This window comes from Chelmon rostratus, chromosome 6, assembly GCF_017976325.1.
Source record: "Chelmon rostratus isolate fCheRos1 chromosome 6, fCheRos1.pri, whole genome shotgun sequence".
NCBI classification, from domain to species: Eukaryota; Metazoa; Chordata; class Actinopteri; order Chaetodontiformes; family Chaetodontidae; genus Chelmon; species Chelmon rostratus.
The window spans coordinates 21,785,385-21,805,783 of record NC_055663.1 but is presented as its reverse complement, the minus strand read 5'-3'; the positions used below and the strand labels follow the sequence as shown (position 1 = coordinate 21,805,783).

The following is a 20,399-nucleotide window of genomic DNA, read 5'->3' as shown; positions in this document are numbered from 1 at the left end:
AACTGTTTTTGCAGGTTTATGGGGTCATAGGAACAACTGGATTAAGAGAAAAAAAAACAATGAGTGGCCCTTTATATACACCTGACAACACCAGGCTGAGCTAAGGAGAAACACTCCCTCATGTTAAACTGTCAGTCTTCGTTTCCAGGATGAATATAGTGATGAGCTGGAGTAGCTCAATCAAGGGTCAGTGGCTGATAAAAAGTTCAAAGGTCAACCAGTGGGACCTTTAGAGAACTGCATCCCACGCAGTTGCAGGACTGAGCAGAATGCTGGTCAAAGACATCTACAATATCAGACTACTTCACAGTTTCTCTGTTCATAATGGGTCTTGCATCAGGGTTAAAGAATAGCAGGCATTTAGTGTGTGCCGGTACACTCAAGAATCATTATGTTTCAAATGCACTCATTGTAGAGCAGGAGGCAGGGAGGAGGTGCATACGAAAACTGCAGGAGGGAAATCAGTATTGAGTCGTTTAAAAAAGAATACAAGATCTCTTCTGGTTTCACAAGTGTATTTTCAATAGAAGTGGTAATTTATGGTTTCAAAAGCTTGAACTGAATTGTATCAGAAGTCGCCATGTGAGGTCAATCTACTCCTTAACATTGCCTTGTAAACAGTCCCTTATTTCCACTGAGGATCCTGAATGTAAAGATATCCTGAAATATTTCTGAGTCATGTTATTTATGCCATGTTATACATGATCACTGAGAGAAATCACCAGTTTCTTCTATTAGAAAAATAGTACACTGTTGACATTTGAATTCTGCCAAAATCAAGGCAAAAACCAGAAAACCCACAGCCCATTATGTTCTCCCAAGGGTGAGCTTGTTGCTTTGCTGTACATAAATTATACTGAATATCCACTTGCTCCTTCTTGCTGTGACCAAGGAGGCAAAAATGAAGAGTGATTTAAACTAGATCTGCTCCTAGTTCCTCATTTTTATGCTACAAACTACCAATCCTCCTGGGGGAAACTTGTCCTCTGTATTTGACCCATCCTCAGTATTTATAGTGAGCCGGGGCTTTAGCAGCTGATACCAAACATGGCCGTCTTTTTAAGAGATGTGGAGATACAGAGGAGAACGTACAAAATCCACACAGAAAAGAACCACTAGTGAGAGACAAACACAAACCCTTTCCACAACAAACAACCACTGAAACATCATTGTCATTTAATTTGCAGAATAAGTTGTTTTGCAGTGGAATGAATAATTGTTAGACTATCCACTGCACATAGCCAGCATTTTCAGAATGCAACTGAAGAATTTGTGCTTTCAGAGGAAACACTCAGAATTAATGATTAAGATGAAACTAATCTTTTTTTTTGGTTGCTAGAGACAGAAGATAATGGACATAGTCTAGAGATTACAGCTCAACCACCTGCAAGTTGCAGTGTTGAGCTTCTGATCAAACAGTAAAAGTGCCACGCTGAAAAAAGACATTGATCCAAATACTTTACTGATGCGACAAAGGAGGTGTTGCAGCAATCATCACTATCATCAGTATTTTTAGATTGTCGTAGAACACACAGATTTAGTAGATTTGGTCTGAATAATAATAATAATAATAATAATAATAATAATAACTCTTGTTATTAAGTAAAGGCGTGTTTGAAAACACATCCAGTAAGACGTATAAACGTTACAGATGTTAACTACTGGTTGATCCTCAGGCAAATGCTGCTGAACGCTGCACTGACACGTGACATACTCTCCTGGCTGCAGCTGACAATATATCAAACGCACCCTTTACAATATGGCGGTCTTTTTAAACCTTCATTGCCCCGCCCTCTTTTTTGCGTTGTTCGTTTAGCTAGCAGCCGATAGCTAACTGTAAGTATATATACTGCTAATGTAGCAATTCTTCTCATATTATCATGACGCTTTAGGACGGTTTTGTGGACTAGCAGTGTTAACAACTACTGATGACCATTTGCCATTTAGAGAGACAACTCGTACCTCTAAACGCCACGTTAAACCGGACGTCGTCGTTCTCCGCCATATTGTTGCCAGGTGCTGTTGCCAAGGTCACTGCTTCACTTCACAGAGGTAAGCTTTCATTAGCTAGCTGTGCTGACATGAATATTGTAAGATGATGCACTGGCTCTGTTGCGTTTGTGTTTGTGTGACTGGAGTTATCAATAAGCTATGAGACTGGCTCTTTCATCTTTCCCTCAGATCTGCTTGATGTGCGTTTGCTGTCTGTCTTCTACTTTTATGCTGCTGTGAATTTATTTACAGTGTTGGCATTGTTATTAAATGCAAATTGACTTATTTAACTGTCTGACAGTAACATTGGTTTACTTTTGGTTGATGTTTGACACTTGCATTGTGATGCTTTCATGCTGTTGATTTACATAGTGGTGATATATGAACACTGTTGTGTGTGTTGGGTGTTGGGAACCTGAGGGGCTCAATTGGCTTTCTGCATGTTACCCACATTGTTTTGCTGTCGCTTCGAGGGATGATCGCAAGCCACATCTGTTGGAGAAAATAGTATTGTGTATTGGCTTTAGGGATGTAAACATGACTTCACACAGCCCATTCACATAAATATCTATATATTGGCTTCATAGGGAGCTCAGTATGGCTTCAGTCACATTTTTTCCACACATTTCATATTCATCTGAGCATTAGAGACATATATGAACTCAGGGGGTCTGTGTGACAGCTTGCTTTACTGTTCTGCACATCAAAATAGCAGTTACAGCTGTTCATTGTGTCATATGCTCCTACATTCAGCTGCACTCGTGGCCTGTACAGTATGGTCATGCTTACCAGTGCTACATAACATTTCCAAAGAATCTGCTTCAAGCATTGTATTTTACTGAGTTTAATAATTATGTGCCGCATTGATGACATGTCTTTGCTTGCTGCTATAAATCATGTGGGTTGTGGTGTTTGGCTCTGTCCAGCTCAATTTACTGGATGGTGCATCCCCTGCAGTTTGGGGGGAATTGAGTTTGTTATTGTCGCTCTTGATCTCTCAGTTGTATTGAGCATGGTGAATGCTTGTGGGGAGTGATGAGAACAAAGCCAAATATTAACTCTGTAGACAATTTGTATTTACATATTAAATCTGTTCCATGCGAGATGACTGAGCACTAAATTCAATTTAGCTACAAAACCCATTTTGCACACCAATAATCATCAATGACTGCAGCTTGTTAGAATGTTAACTAATATAATAGGAATAAATATAAAATAAAAACATATTGAAAACATAATTCTATAGCAGTAATAAACCTGCATACAGTATATTTCAGTCAGATAGTATTATATATATTTTATAATATTCATAGCAGTGCTTTCGCATGGTTTGGACCCTTATTGGGTCACAAGATGATAACAAGATACTGAATCAAAAAACAACAAAAGCTTATTTCTGCTGCACAAATTGTGTTAATTTTTGTCTAATCTTTGCTTTAATCACTTACTCATCTCATACATGTACGGACCCGGTGACAGAAGGTTGTGATTTGGCACAACTTGGCTTCAGACAACCAAAAGCCGAAACACATATATTAAAATTATCGTATTCAAAGGTCTGTTTGTCATGTGCACAGGTAATGTGTGTGCTGAAATGTAATGTGCGTCAAACTCATAATTTTGTGCTCAAAGGATAGTAAATGAAAAGAAGTAAAAATAAAAAGATAAACAGATAAAAAATAAAATGAATAGAAAGAACAAATAAATAGAAATAAAAATTTCAGATAAAAAAATAGAAATATAAAAAAAAGTGCAAGTATGCAATGCCCTGTTTGATTCACTGTAGTCAATGATTTTGATATCATACAGCAAATTAGCCAAAACCATTTGTTAGTCTGGCTTTTTCCTGTTTTGCACCATGTTTCTTAGCATCAGTTAGGTGTGGTCCACCATGGCAGCGTTATTTGAACACTCAGAATAGCTAGCTCAAATGGACGCCGTGAAACAGGAACCTTAATATGTACTTCAGTTGGATCTTATTGCGGAGTCAATGCCACAGAAGATCCGGCCTGAGCACACAGGGCATCGGCGAGACCAAGCCTAATGGAGTTTTAATAGATAAATGTTGGCAGGATGTATCTCAGGCTTCTCAATAACAGCAGGATGTGGAAATCTAGACAATGGTTTTTAAATGGTGATGGATGGCAGCAATTGGTTTAATATGCACAGATGAGAGGAGCATTGGTTATGGGCATACTGGAAGACTCAGATGGAGTAAATGGAGAAGAGATGGTAGAGCGAGGAAGCGGTTTGATGAGCAGAACCTGGACAGGATGATCGACAGAGGTGGATGGGAATTGGGTAGAAGTAGAAGACAGAGCTTATTAGGAGGGCTCAAAGGGACCTTGACAACGTGGTAACAAACTTCTTGGTTGGTTGACGCAAGCACGCAGCAGCTGGTGCCTGATTTGAAGCGAGGTGTTGAGGTCCGACACGTCCTGTCACTGTCTGTTTTTCGCCATCAGCTTCTAGTTTTAATGATGTTTCCATGTTGGGAAGCTTCGGACTTGGGTCAGCCAGCTTGAGAGGGTCACTGCTTTGAGGCCGGATGAATCATCTCATGGTGTATTGATTGACATTTAAGAAGAAAAACAGACACACAGAGTTTGTTCAGCCCCCAAACCGACAGAAGAGAGTAAAAGGTTGAGTAAAAAAAACATCAATAACATGAAAGATTTTTTCCTTTAAACTCTAATTAGTTGGTTTACAGCTAAATTCATTTATTTATTTAACTTACCATTTCACCAGTTACTAAACCCCTGCTGGGCACTGCACAGCTGTTTAGCTTTGATTTTCTCTATATGAAGTGGTGTGCATTGGGCTACAAGAGCAATATTCTGCATATATAAACAGTTTGAATTGTGTCTTTTTTTAATCTTTCCAAAGCAGAAAAGGACAATAAGTTTAAGGAATGAATTAACAAATTGAAGAACAGCTAGTTTAGGTGCTCAAATGTTAGCTGCAGATGTTAACATGGCATGCTAACTGGCTTACTTCAGAAAGGTACTAGGCCAAGTGTTTGCATATCATTATCTTCATCAAAGGAAATTGGGGATGCAGCCTTTGTCTGTCTTGTCCAAGCATATAATCAAAGCATCCAAACAGGTTAATGTTATATAAATAATAGTTTGATCATAAAGGTATCTTAATTGTACTGTTAATATATGGGCTAATTAGCTTTACACTGCCCTACAAAAATGTGTAGTTCAGTGTGTCTTTCTCCTACATGGATCCACTGGTGTGGATGATGTTTTTTTTTTTTTGCCTGGGATATGTAACTTTAGCCTCAGGCTTTTAGCATAATGTCATATATGTAGCCATTATGCACATATGCACATATGTGCATCGGCATAGCAACAGTAACTAAGGGGGCAGTGCTTAGGAAAGTCAAATGATGTTATAAGCAAACATATGCTCTGGACATCATCAGAAAATCTGGAAATGTGTTGAAGAAAATAAGAAATGGGTAAATGATTAAGTATTTGCCAATACCCAAAACGAAGGAGCTGAAAAATAAAATAAGTTGGGGAAAGAAAAAGAGAAGTCAAATAAATGTTTTATATATATTATTTATAATTAAAGTTTTAATTAAGAAATTTGAGGAGAGGAGAAAATTAAATGGTTAGCTCTATTTCTAACCATCTTTTTACACTCCATTTTAATGATATAACAGTATTACTGATATTGAAATGTACATATTCTAGACTTCTCTGATAACCGTTTGTTTCAACCTTCTGTAGGGGCTTGGCTATGAAATAAAGGGTTTTTTTTGTCTTCCAAAGAGCACTTGACACAGAGGGATTTAAACACACTGGAAAAGATAAAACTTTATTTCTCCCTGTCGTGACAATACAAAGTCAACAAGTGCAATAACAATCCAACTGAAAACGGTACTGTACATTCTATCTAGTAGTAAATACATAGACAGAACGTGGTGCACATTATCTTCACCACCACACCAAAAAAGTGAGGTATCAACCACTACAAAGCTTCTGTGTACAGGTGGGTATTCAACTGTAAGGCAACTGTTACCATGACAACCTGGAGAGACTGAAACAGATGTGCGCTCCCTTCTTCCCATCCTTTATTTTTTTTTGTCATGTTATGTTCTTTATTTGGGAAGAGGGTTGAGCTGATACGATTACAGTACCACATCACATCGGGCCAGAGTCAAGACTGTTTTTTTAACAAAACAGAAAACATCACAAAACAAAGTTGTAACATTTTAAGAAATGGGGGAAACACTCCTCCTTTTTGTATCTTGAAGGAATCGATTTGTGACCCTGCTACTGCTTGTCAGAGGCAAAATCATCCCCCCCCGGGTGATTATTACTTTATTGGTGATAAGAACAGACCTCCTTTGCCTTATTACAGGTCAGACCACACAACATGGAGCCCTGAACAGAGACATGTTCTCAAACAGATTTTTCTTACTTATCCAGCATTGGTGACTAATTAAATCCCCTTTGTGCTGCTGCTGCTGCACCTGCTAAAAAAAATCTCTCCCTGTTTGCTGCTGCTGTTCACACTTTGGGAATAAGTAGGCAGCTACAGGGAGAGTGAGAGAGTGTAATTTCCAACCACTGCTTGTCTCTGGGCCAATTATTCCCATGGCCACATCCTGTTCCTCTGCCCCTGAAGGGGATGGCACAAGCCTGCTGGGGCGCACACGCAATTAAACTTTAGGCATTGAAATGGGAATTAATTTACTCTAACAACTCAGCAAATGTGAATATTATTGCTGATAAGGTCCCGCTTACAGCACTTGACCAGAGTTCTGTTCAGTGGGTCCACTTAAACTTCATGAAATAGAGGGGATAAACATGATGGCAAGACCTAAATCTCATGGCTGGCCTGTTTCTGTCGAGTCAAACGCTGTCTGGTGTTAGCTTTCAGCGAGGACATTACAACGTGTGCCCAGACCAGAGATTCTGTACACAAACAGGCTCGGCAGCTGCCACATTACCAGCTGCAGATGGAAGATTGAGTAGATACCCCCTCTCCTACTGTATCTACCGTCTGACCACCTGGTCTTCACACGCTGTTGCTCATGTACAGTCTGGTGCCAACAGCTGCTTAGTTTGTTCTCAGAAAGAAAAGACGGTGTTTTTTGGATTACAGAGACTTTATCTCAGTAGTTAATTCAAGTTTGGGCACAAAGCATTAGCTTTTCCTTAATATGCGATGACTGTAGAGCTGAAACAATTAGTCGATCTATGTGTTAGTTCATGGCAGAAAATTATATGAAAAAGCTGATCGTTTTTTTGTTTTTGCTTGTCATTTTCCAACCAAAAATGCTAAATAGATGCATCTCAAATGGAATATCTTAGGATTTTGGACTGTTGTTTAGACAAAACTTGTAATCTGAAGAGGAATGGATCTTTAGTTGCAGCCCTAGATGTTTGTAGCTTGATAATTAATTTATTGTTTAAGTAATAGAGAATTAGTAATTTTCTTTCACTGAATTCACTGGTTCCAAATGTAAGGATTTTATGCTTTTTCTTTGTCATATATGACAGTAAACTGAAAAGGACATGACCTCGGGCTGTCAGAAATTTTAATAAGCAATTTTCACTATTTTCTGACATTTTATAGACAAAAAAATAATTGGCAGATCAATCGATATAGTATCGTAATAAGTAGTCACAGCTCTAAAGTAAAAGCTTTTCTTTGAAAGGTGATAATTGGTTTCACTTTTCTCCTTACAAAGCTGACATAGGAATGGTTGGAGACCTTTTTGATACGAGTCCATTATCCAGAAACACACTTCATCGACTTCCCCTTCTTATTAAATGTAAACTGAGCTGAAACCTCTATGATATACCTCAGTGATTACCCAGTGCTCATTTGGCTGCCACTTCTGACTTTTACTTACCATGAAATCCTTCTGATCAAGCTACTGTACATTATTGCTGACAGTGAAGGGGGTTTTAATGTTTTTTTTTTTGTTTTTTTTAAAAACATTTTTTATTATGGCTACTCGCTTACAATTGTCTATTTCCAATGTGGGATGTAGAGTGCTCCTTATAAAGGAACCAAATGGATATTCATTTGCATCATATTGCTAATGGAGCTGTTTTTCAGGCATCTCCGGTAATGACGAAGGGCAAACAAGTCAGTGGATGAGGTTACCCAGGCAACTGTCTCACACCAACTTTATGACTAATGGTATTAAATGGGCTTGTAGGTTAGTAGCCAAGGGTTAAGGTTGTGTTTAACATAGCATAAAGCTCTTTTGCTGTTGTGAAAGCATCCCTGATCATCATTAATGTTTTGGGTGAATAACTTGAGAATCAAGATCCTTTTCCTTATCATCACTAAACCAAGGAGAAATCTTGATGACCCAATATAAAACCTTTAGATCTACAGCAGTTTAGCTGTATGGCGGCGTGTCCTCAGCTGACACATCACAATGTAGAGAAATCACTTGTTTTGCAGAAAGGAGACCTAAAACATTTCATACAAGATATTTTTTCTCAACATGGCTGCAGACATTTTTTGAGTCTGGTTTCAGTAAGTAACAAAAACATTCTACTCTAAGTAAGATGCTCAGCATCAACCTAAGCTGTTACATGTTCCGAATGTTAACCACTCATATATTTCTCTGACTAGTTCACATAAATAAATCACCAAATAGATAACCCACAACTGTGTCTAACTGCTACTGAACACAAACTGACACAGCGGTGTAATAAACATTTTATATCTAGAAAGATGAGCTTTCTTTAAAAACAGGCAAGCCTCCACGCTTGTGAGTACAGTTTATCCAGTTCAGCTCAGATTTGTTTGGGATATTTCAGGCCTTATAGCAGCCATTTCAAGGGGTCACTGAACACCTGTAAGCAGCTGAATGTGTCTGTCTCTCCTCTGCTGTGGCAGCAGCAGTGCAGTCCTCTGTGTTTCCTTGCAGCCTTTGTTCAGCTTGCTTTCCAAATGCCATTTCAGCCTGCCTCTGTCAGTCCAAGGGTGATTTGTGCTCATTGGAAAGGGGCAGTAGTCTCTTCTAACTGCTAAAGTATGGCTAGCCCAGCACTGGTGTTTGTGTCTGCGGTCCAGAGAGGGGCATCTGTGGGGCATCTCCTCTGTACCGCGTAAGGAAACAAGGTGTTGCTACTCTTCAGTCTGTCCACTCGCAGCATCATTCTGCCCAGAAAGAAATACACAAATTGAACATAAATGTAAATTCTCGACAAAACATTCTTATCACAAGGTCCACTTTCTTGTCTCTTGTTGAAGCTTTCAACCCTGAAAAACTCCTCTGTGGCCAAAACCAGTCATAGCATTGAGTGGGAAGAGGTCAAAGGTCATCAACTACGAGTCAGTGGATGTTTGGAGAAAGATCAAGGAGACCATTCACATGTGACCTCAAGGACTATATGTTAGAACGATAGCCCGTTCTTCCACTTTTCTACGACCATTCTTAATCATGATACTCAGTTTACGTGATAACGACTAACCATCTCCATGACAGCTGACCTGTCTGTTGAAAGCCTCAAGATGAGGTTGAAAGTTTCTGAAAACCAAGCAAATGAGGAACAAACATTGTAGGATTACATACATACACAGGTATTTTAAAGACCTCATACAAATGGATCAAACAAAGGGAGAGCACTTAAGAAATGGAAGAAAAGAAATGGACAGTGTGTCAACGCTTTGTCCTCTCCAAACTGTCATTTTAAAGCCCTGGAGTGCACGTCTGCACCATCAAATTCCACTGAGTGACCACAAGTTATTTGAAAAACACCTCCTGGATCCTTGGCTTTTAGCAGCATGGCTGAAATAGTCTGAGATCGCGATGTGTGTGCTTAATGGTCGACATTGATCTTTATATAGCAACATATTGGCTTGAAAATCAGCTCAAGGCCCGAAAACTCAAAAACTAATAAAACAGAGCAGCTTTGCTTTTCAAAAGGCAATCAGATTTAAAGGAATATTTTACAAGTCTGTAATTCTTGTAAAGACTTTCAGCCCACCCCACCTCTATGAATCACATCCACCGCACTATTCCGCTGCCCAGACTAATGTAACTACATTTTTAATGGGAAAATAAAAGTTTCCACCTCCTCACCCTATTGATTTACCTGGTATTCTCGTATGGACACAAGGATATTAATCAGCAGGGTGACATGAAATTGATGCTTGTGATCATTAATGCTTTTAGGACTTGAAGTTTGTTCTAATGCACTCTAGAGATAATGACTGAAATGCAAAGTAAATGGGATCAGATCAACAGATCTAATAAAAGATCTCAAACACAGCCCAAAAATAAAAAAGAATGCAGTTACCCCACTTGCTCATGGCAATGCCAAAAGTCCTTCTACAACTTGCAAAGAGCTAAACCTTTTCTCCTGCTCATTCCTTTTCGCCTGCAGCAGAACTCTGTTCCTGGCTGCCTTTGTAGCATCTACGATATTAATTAACTCACACCACATGGAGAGTGTTGCTTTTAATTGGACAAGGTCTTGGCATACCGCTCTGTGGACAGACAGGCCTAGAATAATTTCATAATGTACAATTCTATTATTACCTCAGAAGCCAACCAGTGAGTTCAAAGATGGATGTGAATATGCAGGAGTCACAGTCAGGCTTTGATCACACTCAGAGAAAAGAGAGATGTGAAATGCTGTTTCAGCTTCCTGAGTACAGCAGGGTGTAGCTGAGTGTCACTTCCCCAGCAGACAGACTGGCAGATGTTTAAGTGTTGGTGTTAGAGATGGTTACCTATGACCAAAGTGATGTAACAGACAGACTGAGCAAATGATGGAGACTCCATTTACTAGGCTGGGTGATAACGCTGAGTCACGAGGTCTGGCTGTAAGAGGCAGTGTTACGATTGCTGGTGAGTCAGGTATATGCTGAGTGTGGTGACAGATGCCACCTCACATAGACTGCTCTATCCTTGGCTCCTCTCAGCTGGCCCAATAAGCTACCAACCTTGAGCGAGTGGGTGGTTACTGGCAGGAGGCGCTGCTGCAACTTGGTGCCAAGTGATTTATGAATCACCAAGAGACTCTTTGACATGTTTGGTTGACGTGCAGTGGTGCCATTTGATGTTGCCCGACATCTCATTTCTCCCACCAAACATGAGCAAAAGAGCAGCTTAATTTTTATCTTGACTCCGCAGCTATTTTTGCACAGTAAGTTTTGAGCAGCACTGACTAAAGACAAACCAAATTTATTTAAAATATGCAGCACAGCCTGACTGAAATGACAGCCCCAGATCAGGTATCTTGCAGTTCTGAGAGGGTAGAGTGTCAGAGTGGGCGCACTACAAAAGGAATGTAAAATAAGTGATAGTGAAGGAGATTCTCACTGCCAGCTCCATTAAAAATGTCCTTCTGGTGTTAAGATATCCAGATGATGCTGCTGCTCCCCAGTACGGCTAATTGCTAGAGGTGGACTACTGGGCAAAGGGGGTTAGCACAAACTGGGATCCAGGCCAAACTTTTTATGTCCTAATAGCCATGAGCACACAACCGATCATGTTGCTGACCACTTTACGGTGATAGAGCATGGAGCTTCCAGGAACAGCTGAGTTTATTGCCGTTTAAGGGTTGCATGAAAGCCCTGCTTGGATTTTTGATGCCAAAATGTTTTTTTTTTCCTCCATGTGGCAATGTGATGGTTTAGTGCAGCAGTTCCTAATAGTTTTTATTCTAACGCACTCCCACAGTCAGATGCATTCAAATGGAATATGTTCATTTGAATGCATTTTAAAGTGCATGTTATCTAAAGGAATATTTTGAGATTTGGGGAAATATCAATCATCAAAACCACTCTCATGTTTGAATGGTAAACATGTACCTGAAACCACCAGCCAGTTACTTTATTTTAGCTTATAGACTCACACACAGTGATCTGGGATTGACGTTTAAGCTTGGTCTCTTTTTGTCATAAGTTTTGCATTTGTTCTACCACTTAAAGTGGTGGATCTATTTTAACCAATTTGCTCACTTGCAAACTATTTTTAATGTTCTCTCAACTGCAGCATGTGGTGTTCAGGTGTTTCAACTGACCCAGGCTGGTTACATGTGTGTCCTGTGCAGCTGCCCTGTTATAGCTGTATTGACAGGAGAGTGGCAGTAGTTAATTGGTTATTGTGATAATAATTCCACTAAAGATTAGCCTTACACCAAATTGTAATCTTTCATTTGTATGATTCTTTTCCTCCTGAACAAAAATGAGGATATATTTTGTTTTTGCCAAATAACTTTTTTCCGTTTTTTTTTTTTTTTTTTTTAAATTAGCTGTGTTACTCCATGATCTTTCAAAGTGGAATTACCCTCTGGGGTACCTTTATCTGGGGGTCTTTATTGTCTGACCTTACACCTGGTGTATGGCCCTGTGTAGATCAGTCGAACTAACAGCACTGACTGCAGGGATTAAACGTTCTCAGCAACCATGCCATGTGCTATTACAGAAAAAGACTGACTTTTCAGATGGGGGGGTTATTGGGTTGTTGCTGCTGGTAAGTGCCACATTAACCTGTGAGTAAACTCCCATCTGCTGTCAGTTCCCTGCTCATAAAGAAACAATGCATTCTTCCTATCAAGTGAAGATAAACTATAATATCTCGCTTGACGGACTTGTTGTTTTTCTCTCAGCTGGATGGCACACCATTTGGCGAAGAATGACACCAGTTAAGTTTCTTTTATTTGCTCAAACTGGTGTGAATACATGAATAGGAGATTTTAATAAAGGGTATCCATGGAGAGAAAGTAATAACAGTTTCCCAGGCCACCCACACTGAACCCCCAGCAGATCTGCAGCAGTATGTACCAGCCCGCTCAAATAGCGGTATGGTAAACAGTATTCCCACATGCTGAACTCCAAGCTGCACTTCTTCTTAAGAAATAGATCTGTGCATGTGGAAAAATGATCTGATGTATTGACTTGCTGACAGGATTGCTACGCTGCACTGGTAACCATTTGTGCTGGATTCCTAAGTTGCTGTGCAACTGGGTTGTTTTTAGATGCTGCTGTGCCAGTTGTGACTTGACCCCATCTCTGTTTGTTTACAGTTGGCCCACAGATGTTCCACTATGTGGACCCAGTTTTCTGAGCCATTTACCCTGCATCCTCTCTGGGGATAAAGATCTGTACCCCCGCAAATAAGCCATAGGCCGTCTGATGACGCACTGTGTGGGCAGCATCATCTGTGATATACATACAGTATCATCCATCGTGGTTGCTTAACACATTAAAAAAAAAAAGTGTAAGCATTACAGTACTTCACTGTGTGAAACTGCAAACAGGCTATTCTCATCTTGCCCCAGAAACGCCTAGTCGCTGAATTTAGCTACCAGCATCTGTCACTTTTTTTTTTAACTGATGTGAATAATTATCTAAGAATATTCTTAGCTTTGTAAATGATGTCCTGTTTATTAAAAAGTGGTTACACTTTTTATTAAAAAAAAAAGATGTTGCACAAGATTATCCCGCACTGCTATGTATGAATCCTGAGGCAGTTCCCATCAGTCATTATCAGCATGAATTACCATGAACTTAAGTGTGCTCTCGTTTTCTTAGCCCACTTTATCAATGAGCAATTTGTTGCAGTTTCAAACATCTTTTTATAGACATTCACTAGCTTAAAGGTGGAGAGTTACCAGAACAGGTCAGCCTCATAAGTCTGGGATTGATGAGTCCTATCATACTGAACTGACTTCATGTCTAATGAGGAGGCTCCGTGGATATATCCAGTCTAAGTTAACCACGTTTCCACCAGCAGAGCAGCCCCAGGATCCCTCTGTAGCATCCCAGCTCCTCCTATCTATGGCTCAAACAGTCCACACTGCTTCTAAAAGCCATTTGTCAAACCTCTGCCCACATTAAATTATCATGACCCAAGAGAGATGTCTACCTCTAGGAAGAGACTCTGAGCCCAAGTCAGACAGATATAGTGTACAGTGTCTGAGACGAAGAACTGAATGAAAAATCGACTGCGCAAAAATCTAGGTTTGTTCACATTGCGCTCTATGATTGTGCAGCCATATTATGAAGGTCTGAACAATGCCTGCCAAAAGAAGAAAAGTTCCCTATGGCTGCTGTGTGTTATAGATCACTCCTGGCATTGTAAATCATCTTGTATGTTTTAATAGTAGTCACATGCAGCCCGGCACACCTTGAGACTCCCATGATTGCTCTCAAAGGTAATAAAAAGATAAACTGAAAGGACACCAGATGGTGTTTTGCCACAGAAACACCATGAAAGGTTTCTAATGTGACTCAGAGTCGAATCATTCACATTAAATATGAGTTGGGGGGCCCCTGGCGGGGAGCAAAGCTTTCCCATTATTCAGTTCTTTTCTATTCATTAATAATAACAGCTCCCTAATGAGCTGGTCAGACTTAAAACCAAGAAAATTTCTCTTTTAAAAAGAAGTTGATGTTGAGACAGAGTGCAGTTATTTTGAGATGAAAGACAAATACAGATCCAATGCTTTGCAGAAAATTATCCATTAGTGGGCAGAGGGGCAGAACTCTTAAAATATTGATAAACTCTGTGTTCCTTAGTCAGAGGCAAACCATATGCTGAAATGAGTCAGTTCTTTACCAGTGAGTTGCTCTGATTTTGAAAAGAGCAGAGTTAGCGATACCATTGGGCAGTAATCGTGTGTGTGTGTGAGTGTGTGTGTGTGCGCGCATGCTTGCGCGTGTTTGTATGTTTGTGTGCACACTGCACTCTTAATAAGGAATTCTAGTAAAAAGGCAGCCTGATGTTTGAGCTTCCTCCCTGTTGGCTTGGGAAAAGTATGCTAGAAATGCTCTAATTTGCCCTGCAAGACAGTTTCCCCGCCATGTTCCTCTCTGCATTACAAAACACTGAGTGCAAAGAAAACAGAAAATAATACACACAGAAAAAAGAATGACGAATCTCTGAATTACTTTTCCTTGAATTTCTTTGTAAGCATCTGTTAGACTCATTGCTTTTCCAAATAACAAGAGTCCCTGCACTGTTATATGCTTATCAGAGTGAGTTTTAATTTTTTGCTAATTTAATGGTCTACCACCAAAGAACAAGTGAGAGCCACTGCTCAGTGTCAGACTCTCATTCAGGAAGCATTCAAGGGGGGGTGCAATGGCTGCACACACTTGCGCAAATACATCCGTGATCGCTGGTAGTTGGGGTGAAGGCAACTGGTTGGGAAAATTTTAACATATCGGCCAACCCTCCTACTGTATAGGTGTCGGTTTAGAGGTCTCCAGTTTTTCTAAATGTCTTCCTTTTTGTGAAATGTCTTTCCTTTTGATAGACTTGCACTGAAGCTCACACTGGTCTCTACCCAACTGTGTGTGCGTTTGAAATTACCAGATTATTTATTAATTAGTAAGGTTAGAGTGTATTCTGTGTTCAGATTGTATTCTGAGAGAAACGTGTGGTTTTGGGCTTGATTGGGCCATAATTATTTAAAACATTACTACATTATCAGATAGTTATAAATTATTATTTGCACACTGCCAACTCTCCCATGAAGACACCAGCTGTGGTTACCCAGGAGGTTTGTGAAGGAAATCTAACTATTCATTCTCAGTATTCGCTCATTTTTGCACACATGCATACCAAACTGCAGGTTGGCAGTGATCATGTGATGGACAGTGGCTCACCATGCGGTGGATGTGTTGTAGGGCAGGAGCGTGGGGCTGTGGCTCTCCCCTCTGAGGCTGTGTCTGGGCTGGTAGTGGCTGGGGACCATGGGTTGGGCTTGAGCCTGGGCTTCGCTCTCCTCTGGCATGGACCTGTGCCACTGACTCCGAGCCTTCTTCAGCCAGCGTCCTCCCAGACCCCATTTCTCCAGGTAGACCCGGCACAGCTCGTAGTTTATGGCTGAGTAGTAGAGAAAGTCCAGCGCCAGCAGCACCATGACGAAGAAGCCGTAGATCCACACGCCAACCAGGGCTGTATAATTACTGCCGGAGAGACAGACTGGGAGTATTAGCACAGTGTAGTCTGGGAAAGATGATGATAAACACTCCTCACATGCTCAGCAGTACCATCCAGTTACCCTTAAGCTGGGCCTTTAAATCCCAATAGCTATGATAGAGCTGCCAGTTGTGAATGTTTGCTGTTCATGTGGCAAGACCAAGACGATCTTGAAATCCTCCCTTGATAAAAGCTAGTTAAATATATTGAAAAACCCTCCATCTATTCCATTTGCTGCTTTTTAAATACTGCTTCTTAAATTGGACAAAGAATTTCATTAGCACAAGAGACTTTTTAATCCATCTCATACTGGCTCCTCCACAGTGCCTCCAAAAATCTGTGCTCCTAGTTTTCACCTCTCATAAATTTTCTGAGTTCGGTGGTACATGATCCAACGGGATTTATGTGGGGAACATTTGAACTTTCTTTTAGTCCACCCACATCCATAAAGCACATCAAGGTAAATGCAGAAATAGCTTCCTGAGATTTTTGAGAAGCAGCGTTTGCCAAAACAGGAAATAAATATCTGGGTGTGATGTCTGTGTTTCTGCAGCCCCGAGGACATTTAGTTGGGAAATATCACACAAATTGAAAGTGATTCAGTCCAATCAGGGTGCTTCGATTAGACAGAAGAGACAGAGCTGACACAGGATATTACTCCAAAACAGAGATTTATTTGGAAGGGAAACCCATCTTTTATGTCATTTTGGCACACTTTGTCATTTGTTTGACTGCTTGGATTTTAGCCCTTGTAAAGAAAAGTGATGTCCAAGTGCTTCTAGTTCAGTTAATCGAGGGAATCCACTTCTGTTTCAAAATGATGTGGCCTTGAGGATATTTATCTGAATAAATGGCTTCAAAATGAACATCAGAGCTGCTCAAATTCGTGCTAAGGCAAGCGAATGCACCACTGCACTCAAATCTAAACGTATCCTTAACTGCATTTACCTTTCCTCACCTCTACGTCTGAGATATTTACCTATAATTTAGCTTGAATGTCTACTAAGGTAATTTGAGGGGGCGGCAGGCTTTCTGTATTGAGTCAACCTGGGGTTAAGCACACTACAATATGTGCACAGTCCTTGGAGGCATCGATCATGACCACACAGCGAAAACAAATGTTATTCAATATTTAACACAGCTTCCTCAGACAGGGAAAGCAGATGCGATTGATTATCTGTCAAAGCTGTGCAGCTTTCGGTGTTGGGTTTTCAAATTTTTATTCTCAGATGACTCTTCCACTCTGAATCCACTTCAATTTTGCACCGTTTCGGCTGCTTTGAAACCCCCGGAGGAGAAATGCCTTTGGTTTTACCTTGAACTGCAGTAAATCTCTATAATACCATTTTCACCATACAGTGTGAGTAGAGAGCAGAGTTATGGCTGGTTTAATTCGCTTGGCCAGTGGTAAATATCAAGCTCGCAGTCCCATCGCCCAGTGAGCCAGGATGAAAGAATGGCCCAACAGGCTATCTGACACTAAAATGAAATATCATGACCTGCTTCAGGGCAGTGTGAACCGTCCAAGACAGAGGCATGCTGGGAGGGCATTAGTACAAGAGAGCTGTGGTTTTGTCACCCAAACCTCCCACCGAGAGCTCTCACAGAACAAGAGGCTCATTTCTCTGCTTAAATCGGCTTATCCTGCAAACAAATGAGTGTGTCTTCAGGTGTATGTGTCCTCTCTTAAACTATGCTGTTACATCATGGGGAGTGTAGTGTGGTTTACTACCAGTAATGGTACAAAGTACTATCATTCTTACATGATATGTATTATGGTAGCATAACATAGTGATACTTGTTAGAATAGCCAGCACTTAACACCTGCTTGGTGAGGGATCATGTGGAGGCGTGACACTCACAAACACAACTGCTTTCAGCATCTGCTCTTCTCTGTGGTGGTTTTGAAAGCCTCTGTAGGTGTGGATCAATGTCGGCGAACCCTCCGAGTAAGAGGCAAACTGTGTCAATGAGTGCGATGCTGTCGAGGGAGCGAAACGCTTGTGAGCAAGCAGACTGTAACCGCCTGTTTTCATCTGATCTGAGAAAATGTCACCTCTGAGGCTCTTCTACCAGAGCTGCTCCCATAAAACTCCACTCAAGATTTATTTTCCCCCTAATTACCTCCACCAAGTCAAGGAGGTTATGTTTTGCTCCCACTTGTATTAGGATATTTAAAAAAAAAAAAAAGAAAGAAAGAAAGAAAGAAAGAAAGAAGAAAAAAGGAAACCTACATTACAGATTTCAATGCAATTTGGTGGGATGTTCTGTAAGGGATCAAAGAATAATTGATTACCTTTTGTGGATAGCACAATGTGGCCCTTAATATAACACTACATTTTGGCTCATTATACAGAGGCATAGAAGTAAATATACATCTTATTATCTTCTTAATATTATTCCTATATCACTTTAGATCTGAATTGATTAGTCAAACTACAGAAAAATAATAACTGTTTTGATAATCAATCATTTTTCATGAAAAAATTGTGGAACATGCCAACCATTCTCCAGTTCTAGCCTCTCAAATGTGACAATGTGCTGCTTGTCTTTCTAAAATATTGTATATTGATGGTAAATTGAATATTTTAGGAACAAATAAGTCATTCTAAGTGTCGCTTTGGGCTCTGAGAAGTTGCGATGGCATTTTTTTAGTCTAACAGTTAATAAAAAAAATAATCTATAATGAAAATTATTAGTTCCAGGCCTACATTGCTAATATCAAGGTTAATGTAATCAGGACACAATTCATCCTTGAGCAAAGTCAGAATTTTCCCACACAGGGTGTGAAAAAGCATGTAGTCATCACTAGTTGGCAAGGCAAGCAGAATTATTAATCTTGGAGCTGTTACTTTTTAATGTAGACGTACTGTAAGTATGCTGTGAGCAGCAGTATTATATGGAGAAAAGTAAACACAAGTCTAAGAAAAAATAAATAGACTGGACTTACTCAACCATGACATTCATTATTAAAGGATTTTGACCAGGATCAGTGGCATCGGTACTTCTCACTGGAGCTCTGTCTTTTTCCAGTTATTTAACACAAAGGGTCTGGAGGAGGGGCCCACTGACCCCGTGGATTCCATGGATTTAGTTATTCTCCAAAATCAACAAGACATGCTGTCCATCACCATGTGCGCTTGATCCAAATCCAGATGTCGACTGAAAATGTTTCAAATATTCTCTGTTATTTCAGTAGCAAAATTAGAATTGGGAGCCTTGGCAAAGGTATGCACTCTATGACGGCTTTGTTGGTCACAGTGAAATGACAGAGGAGTGCATACAGTATATGGCTGCCACTCAAAAAGTCAAGTTTGAACTAACACGTACTTTATGTTGTCTGTCCTTCACGTCAGTGGCCAGAAGGAGTGCTTTATCCTGGGTGCAAATTGCTGCGTCTCTGCTTTCAATATCCTCCCCTCTGGTCATTCATTTTTATCGTCAGTGGGGGGATACATGTTATCCCTGCATCTAATCAGACCGAGTAAGAATATAATTACTGTTGGATAATAGAATATAGGTCTAATTACTGCATTAGAGACAGTTGGTTTAAGAAAGAAGTATTGGATGTTGTTCAAGCTTACCAGAATCTAAATTTCTTCATTACACTTTTATTTTGAAAAATTTCCCCCCTCTCTTTTTTATTTACAAATCACACACTGGTCTTACCCTTTATATAGACTTTATGTTTTTACATGTAGTGTCATACAACTGCGTGATATATACTTAGATTGTGATGCTACTTTAGTTTTATATCGTGGCTCCAGTTCTATCCTTAACCTGAAAACCTTCTGCTGAGTCCACATACCCTCGCATGTAAGTGTTGCTTTCTTTTGGGTGATGGCCTTTCTACAAGCTTTTAGCAAGGGCAAATGCACAGTGTAAAGGGGTCAAATAGGGCTAAATGGCAGTGCGATTTTTTTGTTTTACTTACTTGTGTGCATAACCGTCTGAGGTGGTGGTGAGGTTGATCTGCATGACCATCTGGAACTCAGTCTCGTTGCAGCAGTATTTGAAGGCCGTGTTGTTGTGGTGGCAACAGAACATGTAGGTCTTGTTGTCTGACAGGCGTGGGCAGTGAAAGCCGAAGTGGTAACGCCCCTTGTGGTCGGAGTAGGGTTCACACACTCGGTAATGAGCTGAGAGGGCTGCAGTTTTGGGGAAGACAAAGATTTAGATGTACAATTTACTCAGAAATTGTCAGGAAGGAAGCATTTAAGTGCCACAGGAAACAGCAACGACCCTCTGCCTTTGAGGCAGTTTCTCAGTTTGTTTGTTTGTGTTTCTCAGTACTTCAAAAATTCCAAAAAAGTTGAGATGCTGTTTCAAACAAAACACAATGAAGTCGATGAAGTGAAACATTAAATATATTGTCTTTGTTATCAGTTAAGTATATGTCAAAAAGGATTAACAGATTAGCACATACCGTGTGATTTGTTGTGTAATGTCTTTGGCTGATGTCAGAATAAAGAGTTCCACAGAG

At 40.2% G+C, this 20,399-nt stretch overlaps 1 protein-coding gene across 2 annotated transcripts in view; it reads right to left on the bottom strand.

Annotated features, from left to right (window-relative positions):
• Positions 1-5,804: 5,804 nt before the first annotated feature.
• Positions 5,805-20,399, bottom strand: part of shisal1b (shisa like 1b) — a 37,975-nt gene continuing 23,380 nt past the window's right edge. Inside the window, exons 3-5 of one of the 2 annotated variants that reach the window (XM_041939874.1) lie at positions 19,851-20,064; positions 15,601-15,903; positions 5,805-9,135 (exon numbers count right to left, since the gene is read on the bottom strand). In XM_041939874.1, the coding sequence (XP_041795808.1) occupies position 9,135; positions 15,601-15,903; positions 19,851-20,064 (518 nt within the window). In that variant the 3' untranslated portion in view covers positions 5,805-9,134. Of the gene's footprint in view, positions 9,136-15,596; positions 15,904-19,850; positions 20,065-20,399 lie in introns of those variants that run through there. The other variant, XM_041939873.1, reaches the window with a different exon arrangement.